Source organism: Gigantopelta aegis, chromosome 14, assembly GCF_016097555.1.
Source record: "Gigantopelta aegis isolate Gae_Host chromosome 14, Gae_host_genome, whole genome shotgun sequence".
In the NCBI taxonomy this organism is placed as follows: Eukaryota; Metazoa; Mollusca; class Gastropoda; order Neomphalida; family Peltospiridae; genus Gigantopelta; species Gigantopelta aegis.
The window spans coordinates 25,181,222-25,192,523 of record NC_054712.1 but is presented as its reverse complement, the minus strand read 5'-3'; the positions used below and the strand labels follow the sequence as shown (position 1 = coordinate 25,192,523).

Sequence of the window (11,302 nt, the reverse complement as noted above, 5' to 3'; positions counted from 1 at the left end):
ATCAATGGCTTCCTCTCATAAATTGTTATTTAAGTCCAATAAATATATTTTTCATTAATCACAACAAAATATTGAAAAATATCTGTTTTACGTTTTCATTGTGTCAGTATACACACACACACACACACACACAAATTGTATATATACTCTTCAAAAAAAGTAGGGAAACAAGAATTTACAATTGCCAAAATTGTAAGGTATATTAGCAGTGGGGAATGGTTATGTGATAATAGTGAATTAATTGGGCAAACATTACAACCGGTAGGTTTTATGACCACCAAAGATCTTGAAGGACGATTGGGATCAGAAGTGAAATTTAAAAGTTGACGTTTTTTTATCAGTAAATCGCAAATTCAAACAATAAAAATTACTAAAAATAAAACAATAACAACTGTATGATCAATCGACCTTCCTGGAAATGGTCAAAATCGAGAACGACACCCCACGCACGTGTAAGGGGCAACTGCGTGATACACGTGCAAACTATGGAATGTGTATCGGTGTGTTGATAAACAGACCTGAAAGTTCTTTACTAGGATGTCTGTGGTCAAAATGTATGTTCGGGCTAATAGTTGATATTAACATTGATATTTAAATTCTATTTTCAAAAACAACTACGGGTTTTGGGCCGCCTCTATTAAAAAATCCACATCTGTAACGCCGTTGAATTGTAGAACATCTTTAATTCAAAGTGTATCAATACATAAATGTAATGTAAATATTCTCACCTACACAATATATGGCTATATAAAATACATATACCCTCACCCAAAGAAAAACAAGCATTCTATTCTTAACTCGAGTATATCACTATATAAAATATACATTACATAAATCGTTATATTATTAACTTCGGAGTAGGCCTGTGTGTGTGTGTGTGTGTGTGTGTGTGTGTGTGTGTATACACACACACATGTATACATATACATACCTATATACATGCATATACATATACATATATATATATATATATATACGTGTACACACACACACACACACACCACACACACACACACACACACACACACACACACAGACACACATAGATATATATATATATATATATATATATATATATATATATATATATATATATATATATAAACATTATGTTACTAAATAATATATCAATAAATTAATTTCTGAAAAGTTCGCCCACCATGTAAAATACACTTGTAAAACTCCAACCCAAACAATAAAATAAACAAAAAAGAAAAAAGAATTTTAAAAAGAAAATTAAAAAGAAAAAAAGAAGAAAGACATCGTGAGAGTACACCACGGTAAAATTTGGACTTCAGTGCTGCTCGGAACTGGCCAGCTGAAGCTAAGCAACGAATGTATCTGCCACGTCTGGCATCTTTTTGGGGGTCAAAATGAAGCTAAAAAAGATAAACAGCTCAAAAACCCCACACATCATTGATTCCTTATTATCAAATACATCACAGCATCACTGTATAATTTGGACTTCAGTGCTGCTCGCAACTGGCCAGCTGAAGCAAACCTTTGGCAATAGGGTGTGACGAACGAATCTGCCACGTCATGCATCTGACGCTTCCTCCCATATGTGACAGCTTCCCAGTGTCCACAGAAACCACCTTCTTGCTTGTATTGCTCCGAATAATTGACATAACCTCCTCGTTGTCTTCGCCAAAACGAGGGATGTACACGCAATCGCTGGTGACCAGACAGTTGACGTAGGATCCAACAGCAGACGAAATGCCTTTCCAGGTTTTACCCGTATCTTTACAGGGAAGCCTGACGATCTTCGTATCTGGGAACCTGGATCGTATGATGCATTCTAATTTTTCGTATTCATCCTTGTTGCCATAATCAGCCAGTAAAAGTGTGTCTCTTTCAATGAAAGACACCATCCCATCAGAATGTCCAGTTTTGTCGCCAGGATCTGGGATGAGGCAAACATTTTTCTTCAAAAGGAGCTCTACTTGTTCTTGAAGGGCAACAGCTGTAATTTGTCTATTATCAGCCAATAGTCTTTCGGTTATTACAGCTTTATCATCATCATTATCAACTACATTCCCTCCATCGAGAATTATATTATTTTTGGTCGTGTCAACCGATGCCAGCGTTGCAACTTCAGACAGCAATTTGTCAAAATTCTTAGAAACCCAAGAAGCATCTTTAGCCTTGATGTAATTTGGATTGTACGTGAACTGCACTTGTAAACTTGGAATGACACGCGTGAAGTCTCTCATCCACAGGTCTAGAGGCTGACGTACGGATATACATTTCGCATGGGTGAATGTCACACCTTTCAGGAGTTTTGTGTTCTTCTCATGCACTACGATTAGGTCATCAGTCTCGGCAGTCTTCACATCCAGTTCCTTCACGAATTCCGCAATGCTAGGCAGTTCTTTCTTGTAGTAAGACGCATCTTCTCCGCCTGGGATGGATACTACTATTAGATGTTTGTCTGTCATGTTATTTATCCGCGAAGCTGTGTTTGTAAAGGAAAGGAATGTCTTTCAATGATTCCTTAGCACAGCGGGGTATCTAACATTTGTAGTTGCCAGTCTATTTAAGTGAGAGAAGAAACTTCCACGAGATAAACAGCAGCTGTACTTGGAATCAGTATATTTAGACAGCACAAACGTTTGATCTGCAAATATAAAAATAAATATTATTTGGTGCCACTATGTTATTACATAAAATTTCGGTTATGTTTTTTTATTGTTTTTTTAATAAATAGTTTATTGCCCCAGAAATATGTTATGATAGTGTCAGGGTTGGGGCCCTGAATTCACTACCTTACAAAGTACATAGCAAACAATATACTAATATATAAAAAAAGAGCAGTGACAAAAGTGGAAATAAAAAGAAGATTGAAAAGAGAAAACTTAAAATGACGTTATAGATATACTTCCAAACTGGCGTCATACACATTATACACATAACAAAAGTACTAAGTGTCTCAGTTGTGGCCTTCTACTAGTTCTAGAACTTTTAACCATGGTTCCCAATTGTCGTCGAATTCTGTATGTAAACAGTTTTTGTAATATATGTATTTTTCTATTTGTAAATTATCGTTAATAAAAATTGTTGATACCAGTTTCATTTAGTGTACTCTTTTGTAATTTTGATTTGTATATGTAATATTTTACGTTAACAATTAACTAGTTTACAAATATATGTTTACTATTTATAATTCCAAATAAGACTGTGTTCCTATTCAACTGGGTATAATCACCTTTTTGTAATAACCATTTTTCTATAATACTCCAGAGTTCAACGACTTTAGGACAGTCATAAAATAGACGCTGCAGTGTTTCTGGTTCGTGTGAACAAAAGTTACACATACTAGAATCAATCAGTTTTATTTTATGTAAAAAGGTATTTGTTAGTATAATTCTATGTCAAATCTGGTACTGAAACCACAACAGCGTTGGGTTTTTTAAAGAGCAAAATGGTAAACTATAATATTTCGCCCATAATGAAGAGGTAAAACCACACCCTTCCGCTGAATATTTCATTTGTGATGTAGGAACTATAGATGATTTATTTAGTATTTTGTAAAAGGTTTTACTTCCCAATTGGTCTTTTAGAAAGAATTTAATTTTCGATGGAAATATTGGATTTTTGCCTAAATTGAATGTTTGGTTATTTGTATTTATTATATCATGCATAAAGGATTTGACAGCCATTAATAACGAGGTATATTCTAAAAAAAATTGATCCTTATGTTATATTTTGCTTTAAAGGTATCAAAGTTCATGTATCGTCCTTCGTCATCTAATAAATCTTTTATAAATAATAAACCTTTTTCAATATAGTGTTTATAAAATATTGTTTTTTTGTCTATTAATATGTTATTATTATACCAAATATTAGAACTTAACAAATCATCATTATTAAAGCCGCATTTTTGTTGAAGTATTAGCCAGCTATTTAATACATCTTTCCAAAACAAATTAAGTATGTTCCTTTTCTTAATTTGAATAAAATTATCCCCATATATTATTAATTGTTTAGTTGTTAAGCCTGTTACAGATTGAAAGAGAGTTGTCCAACGTTTAATTTTATCTGGTTTATTTTGCCATATAAAATTAAAAATGATTTTGTTTGTTTCTTTTAACAATTTTAGTGATGGATTTGGTAATGAAATTAATAAATGTGTTATTTTGGAAATAATGAGAGTTTTTACAACAACAATTCTGCCCATAACTGTAAGTTTTCTCGTTAACCACTGTTTTATCGTTTTTTTCATTTCAAGTATTTTTGGTTCAATATTTTAAAAAATCGTTTCGTCCAAGTTTAGCGAAAATTTTACACCTAATAAAGTGAAGTGTTCTTCTCCCCCATTGTAGCTTCCACTTTGCTGGATGGAAAACCTTTGAATTTTTTTTACTTCCTATCCATATAATTTGGGTTATGTATTTTAGGCAATTTACTAATAAGCTTAGCTGTGAGCAAAGCTTCAATAAAATTATTAGCAATTTTTGGTAATTTTGACACAAATCTTTACCCATTTTTAATTCATCAAAAAGCATAAATTTTTTAAATAGATAATAATACACGAGCGGCCGTTAGATACCATTTATCTCACGAGTTGTTTTAAAATGTATCTTTGGGCCCCCACCTGTATGTAGCGGGTTTTCTCATCTAATATCCGATGATTAATTAGTCAATGTACTCCAGTGGTATCGTTAAACGGAACAAACGTCATTTGTTAATTTCAATTAACAGTATTAAAAACAAATAAATATTCTATCACTTATGAATGAGTATATATTTATGTACTTAAGAATGGGAAATCCTCCCCACACCCACCCCCCAAAAAAAAAATGTCCCACCCATTCCCCCCCCCCCCCCCCCCCCCCCCGCAAAAAAACCCATACAAAATTAGTAATTTTTCAGTATAGGTACTTTGTTATATTTACCTATTTCATGATATTGTGTAATTAGTTATTTTTATTATTTATTTATTTCTTGCAATTTATGTGATATTTTATAAATTAAATTAATAATTTACTCCTGGACCGTTTTGCAACATACATGGTGACATGCAACCTTTAAAAACTAATAAAATAATTCGCATTTTACGCTTGCACTGTACTACTATTAACATTAGAGTAACAAATCTTTGGGTACCAGTGCAAATAAGAACATGGCGGCAAGCAATAAAGTTTTTTTTTTTCTTCAGTGTTTACACTTTATAACTTGAATAAAGTTACATCGGTAGGTATACTGATGTCATCAATGGGTCAAAGATTACTGGTTGCCAACTATTTGTTAGTAAAATATCGCATGTGATAGCAAATCGAAAGAAATTACTTGTAGATGTTTTTTTTGTTTTCGTACGAGCCAACTCCAAGCGTTGTACCTTGTAGATTTTTTTTTTATCACTTGCCATCGGGATCTCACAAAGTAACTTTTACTGGCCCGAATCCAAAAACCACTGGCCTCGGGCATCTGGCCACCGTATTCTAGAAGCCCTGGATACAGTTGAACAGTTTGAACTTTACCGACCATCACCGATACTACGACACAGTCCCCCCCCCCCCCCCCCCCCCAAAATCAAACTAAAAAAAAAAAAAAAATGAAATTCAGTTCGACGCTCTGTGATACAGTTGAACAGGTTTGAACTTTACCGACCATCACCGATACTATGACACAGTCGTCCCCAAGTCAAACTTTAAAAAAAAAAAAAAATATTAGATTTTTAAGCCCTCTATTGTTAGAATTTGTTTTCAATTATTATATTCGATCTGTAAAAGGTATGCAGGGTTTCTGCCAGAGGGTAAAACGGGTATGGCGCCATACCCAAATTGTTTTGCAGATTTTATTATTTTTTAACTTGACCTTTTGACAAAATAAATTATTACTGTGTGATTTCCTTAACCCTAACCCTAACCCATTTTGTTTCGGGGGAAGGGGGTACCCCATACCTCCTATCGACTGTGGTTTCATTCAGCACACACATTGTAATATTAAATATATAATATTTCACAGCGCCATACCCAAAATATCTTTCTGGCAGAAAATCCATGGTACAGCTGAGAACATAGTGTGCGTTATTTTTTTGGCCAGTTTATACTTCGGATGCGGCAAGCGTTGCGGAAAACTGTTTGTCGCTGAACGTTGAAGTTAATAATATGACTTCCGCATTTCAGGCAAAAGTTTGACAGGTCACCATTTGTTTATTCTTCCCGTAATTTTCTCCACTGGTTTGGAGCATCAACAACGAACAGAGAATGACTAAGCCTCCAGTCTTTCCCGAGTGCATGCCAACACAATTGTTCAAAGTTTCAACAAGCTATGTCTTGTGTAGGTTTTGATAATTTTGTGTCGCCAGACAGGGAGTGGCAGTCCTACAATCAAAGCAGGATGTATCGTCGTAGCAGTTCATCTAATGACGAAACAAATGACAATGACTCATGAATGGAAGCAATCATATTGTCAAAATGTCTCTCAGTTGCCTGGTCCAGGGATACGGTTTTGAAAATAATGGGCAACTATTTCTCGTTCCAGCCAGTGCATCAATACTGTATGTCTAAGGCCGTCGTATGTGCTATCCTGTCTGTGGGATGGTGCATTTAAAAGATCCCTTGCTACTAATGAAAAAATGTAGCAGGTTTCCTCTAAGACTATGTCAAAATTATCAAATATTTGACATCCAATAGCCAATGATGATTAAATTAATGTTCTCTATTAAACAAAATAAAATAACAGTTTTTTCCGCCCAAATTTTGTTATGTTAAATTGCTATGTAAGTTTTAAAAATTCTAAATTTTAAATATATTTCCATGTTAGTTTCTGGAGTTTAACTTCGAACAATAAAATCTTCTATTTTCATATTTTGTATGTATATATAGATTATTACTATTAGAAATATATTTCATTTTGTATTATTATTATTAGACCTTTTTCGTTTTGATATTGTACATATAAATTTTCTCCTGTAAACCCCATCTTGTCACTGTCATATAATTATTGTTAATGTACCTCATATGCCGCTGAATAGCGGCCTGAGTGAAATAAAGTTCTGTTCTGTTCTGTTCTGTTCAGTAAACGAAACAGGTACCAATCGTAGATATATGTAACCAAGTAATGATTAGACTGACGATGAATGCGCCTTGTTTAATATCTTTAATGATGGGTTTTTTTTTTTTTTTTAATATTTAATGTATGTACGTGTATTTGTTGTTTTTAATAATAATTGCAATACATTAATTATTTAAATGCTATCCAGTCATCAGTTAATATTAATTAGTATTTTTTCTAACAAATATTTTTCCTACATTTATTTTTTTAACATATATAAATGCATCGTGCCAAATATGAACAATGTACACCTGGGCATTAACATTCGTGCTTTGTTTTTGTCACCGGGCTCCGGGCTGCAAATAGGCCTAGGCTGACCGCATTTGGCTCGACGAATCATCGTCGGTGTACTCCGGTTCAAACTGATAGGGAAGTACCCCTAACGGATTTTCTCATTCTTCCTTACCAGTCGAGGTAGCATTAGAATAAATAGACAAATGCGACAAGTCCGAAATGTCCAAACTAACGTCCGATAAGAATGAGCTATTTTCCGAAGAATCACTACTAATGAATGAGTGGAATTCACCTGATGCTACATAACAGGTCAGATGCAGGTTAAATCGACTGGATCAGTGTTTTTTCCCCCGAGCGTTTTACAAAAAGTCGCTTTATTAATAATTGGGGTGGTATTTTTGTTTTTTATGGTTAATAATGTAATCTTTATGTATTTTTTTTTATATACTGTGTATTAATAATGTGCCATGAGTGTTGACCTTTAAGAAGAGTTTGCAATTATTATGCTCCAAATTGCATAGAGACTCATTCTCTCCTCAATTATTACATGAATTCAAAACTACTCGCTCTAAATATAAAAGATTGCTAAATAAAAAGAAGAATTTATATCGACACGGTATACTAAATCAACTTGAAACTTTGCACGACGTAAACCCCCATTATTTCTGGAAATTATTCAGTAAACTAAAAGATTCGAAAACCAGCACTAATTTAAATCCAATTCCTATCGATGAATGGGTTACTCACTTTACTCAACTTATGGAGAAGAAATCAAATCTTGACAGTGACCTTTCTTCACATATGGAGGAATACGTCAATTCAAATAAGAATAAACTATTCAATGAATTAAATAAATCTATATCTATACAGACAATTGTAAAGGCTATTTCAAACTTAAAATACAACAAAGCATGTGGTCCAGATCCTATTTTAAATGAAATGCTAAAAACTGGTCAATCACAAATGGCTCATGTGCTGTGTAAGATCGTCAACCTCATTTTGGTGAACGGCATTTTTCCAAATTCAAGGAGATGTAACTTATTAACACCCCTTCATAAAAAAGGAGATAAATATAACCCAGGTAATTGCAGAGGTATCGCTGTAGGAAGCAATCTTTTTAAAGCTGTTTTGCAGTATCTTACATAATAGGCTCTGTGATTTTGCAGAGTCGCACACTCTAATTCCAACTTCTCAAATTGGTTTCAAAAACCAAAGTCGTACAGCTGATCACATATATGCATTAAATGTACCAAGGGACCAAGTAAATATTTATTCTGTAGCTTTGTTGACTTTAAAGCTGCATTTGATTCTATATCAAGGGACGCGTTGATGTACAAACTTTTACTTGCAGACATAGGTGGTAGTTTTTCAAATACTTTAATAAGTTTGTATTCTGATGTCCAGTACTCTATTAAACTTTATAATTATCACAGCAACAGTTTCCAATCTAACGTAGGAGTTAAACAAGGTTGCGTATTGAGTCCACTACTATTCAACCTGTGTGTTCGTGATCTACCGAATATTTTACACCAAACTGTGACCTGGTGTCTTTATAAGATACGCAATTAAGCAGTCTCATCTTTGCTGATGATTTTGTTTTATTGTCAAAATCTCAGTTAGGATTACAAAACTCTCTCGACTATCTTAGTACCTATTGTACAAAATGGGGGCTTACCGTTAACATGTCAAAACAAAGATTATTGTATTCCACAAAGGTGGCAAGCTCATAAAGAGATTTCGTTTTGCATACGATACAATTGCTATTAACATTGTTCAGTCTTATTGTTACTTAGGTATATTGTTTACTGCCTCCGGTAATTTTAAGAGCGCATGTGACAGACTTTGTGATCAGGCTACCAAAGCCATCTTTAAACTCAAACAAATTGATGTTAGAAACAATATGTCGACAGCCTTAACGTTATTTCAGTGCTTAATTTGTCCCATTTTAATGTATTGCGATGAGGTTTGGTGCCCCTATTATCTCAAAGGAGTAGACCGTTGGGGTTTCAAAAATATATGTGACAATACTTCATTCGAAAGTGTTCAAATAAAATTCTATAAATACCTACTTGGTGTTAACAAAAGAAGCGCCCACGATGCTATACGCGGTGAACTTGGCCAGCACCCACTTCTTATTACATGCTTACCCCTTGCAGCAAAATACTGGTTTAGATTGGGAACACAATAGTGCATACGGCATACTTGGAATCATACTATTATAATAACTCGTCTAATTTAAACTGGTCATTTTATATAAAAATGATGTGGATCAATTTTGGCTTTACTCAAATATGGGACAACCAAGGCTCTTTATACCCTCACAGAGATACACGTACGTTGAAACAAGAACTCGAGTCGAAATATATAAAATTCTGGTCAGTGATTCTAAACTCAGAACATACAATCTATTTAAATCAGAATTTAAATTAGAAAACTACCTGCTCTGCACACCAAACTTCGAACAACGCAGGCAATTTACTAAAATGAGAATCAATGCGCACAATCTTCATATTGAACTTGGAAGATTCTGTAAACCGACAAAACTAATTGAACACAGGATTTGTTTTGTTTGTAATTCTCAAGCTGTGGAAGATGAAAAACATTTTATTTTAGACTGCCCTATTTATTATGTTGAAAGGCAACAACTATTTGATAAGTTAAACTCCTTTTCCGACTTCTCTACTCTAAATAGCAATTTACAATTTATATTTATTATGTCATACAATAATGGTGACATTGAAGTTCTTACCCATGTATTAACATTTATTGACGGCTGTATTTCTAAACGTAAAGTTCTTGTTCCAGCTATCAGTGGGGCAGTAATTTAATTTAATTATTTTCCATGTACTTTAACCATTTATTTTTATAATATACTTTATTCCTACAAATATAATACAAATTTTGTTTCTCCTTCTGGCATGTACATTAATATTGTTATTATTATTAATTGTTGTTGTTGTTATTTCATTCATTTCTTATTATTGATGTTGTATGTTTGTTTGTTTTTATCTATTTGCTGACACCAGCTTGTTTGGTAATATGCAATAAATTGAATATCCAGAACTGACACCTCGACAGCATCAACAATCTGCGTGAATGTATCATAAAACCACATCATGCGTATGTAGAAATCGTCTAGCCCTCGGGTCGGACAGATTTTTCTCCAACCCCTAGCCATGCAAGACGGGCGTATTCCATGACGTCAGCCCATGCGGAATAAATCGGTATTGCATGACTACGTGACTTTTCTTGTTTGAGCTGATATTAACATTGGGTGACGTCACGTAAACGGCAAAATAACGCAAGAAATGCTTTTATATTTGACAAAAACAAGGAAACCTGCTGTCATAATGAAATTATTACACCATTTTCGGTTTATACTTTGAGTATAAACCATTTTTGGGTACGGTCTTTTCAATGGTTATGATTATTTTATTGTAAGATAAAAAATAAAAAATGTAGGTTTTTCACCTTTTCCCCAAATGCTTGTTTTTCATCTACTGGATGGAAGAAAAATAATCCTCCATTATGAATCCATGTGGGACAGGGCTATTCCACCTTCGGGTACATAATATGATGTCCTGGGACTCGGCAAGCCTCATCCCTGACATAGGGAACAACTGGTTACTGTCTTAAGATATCGGCTTTATCCTGCGAATGTTAGAATGGCGAATGCAGCAAGGCTCTGCCAAGCTGCATTCGCCATTCGACCTGAGCAGGATAAAGCCCATATCTAAAGACAGTAACCATTTTTTTTTTTTTTAATCCTTCAGTCCTACAGGGATATTCAGAAAATCATTATTTATTCTAGTTTTGTGTACGCATGTTAAATATTGTCAACCTAGCCAGGCTTTTGCCGTATGACGTCATACAAGGTACATGACGTACGTCATTATTTGTAAGACGCTAGCTACATTCTGTCACATTAAAGCCGCACACCCTAGTTCCATCCAGCGAAAATAAATTATAATTTGGTTAATCTACAAACCTGTAACACACTTAGATCACG

The 11,302-nt window shown here is 34.0% G+C and overlaps 1 protein-coding gene across 4 annotated transcripts; it reads right to left on the bottom strand.

The window, feature by feature from the left end:
• Positions 1-1,173: 1,173 nt before the first annotated feature.
• Positions 1,174-6,159, bottom strand: LOC121388586 (putative agmatine deiminase). 4 transcript variants are annotated; one of them, XM_041519985.1, is made up of 2 exons: positions 6,053-6,159; positions 1,174-2,617 (listed from the first exon to the last, which is right to left on the bottom strand). In XM_041519985.1, the coding sequence occupies exon 2, from the start codon at positions 2,436-2,438 to the stop codon at positions 1,467-1,469; it is 972 nt and encodes a 323-aa protein (XP_041375919.1). In that variant the 5' UTR covers positions 2,439-2,617; positions 6,053-6,159; the 3' UTR covers positions 1,174-1,466. The 4 variants fall into 4 exon arrangements, with proteins under 4 accessions (XP_041375919.1, XP_041375917.1, XP_041375918.1 ...); XM_041519983.1 differs by having other exon boundaries at positions 5,976-6,150; XM_041519984.1 differs by lacking the exon at positions 6,053-6,159 and adding an exon at positions 5,290-5,505.
• Between the last annotated feature and the right edge of the window lie 5,143 nt (positions 6,160-11,302).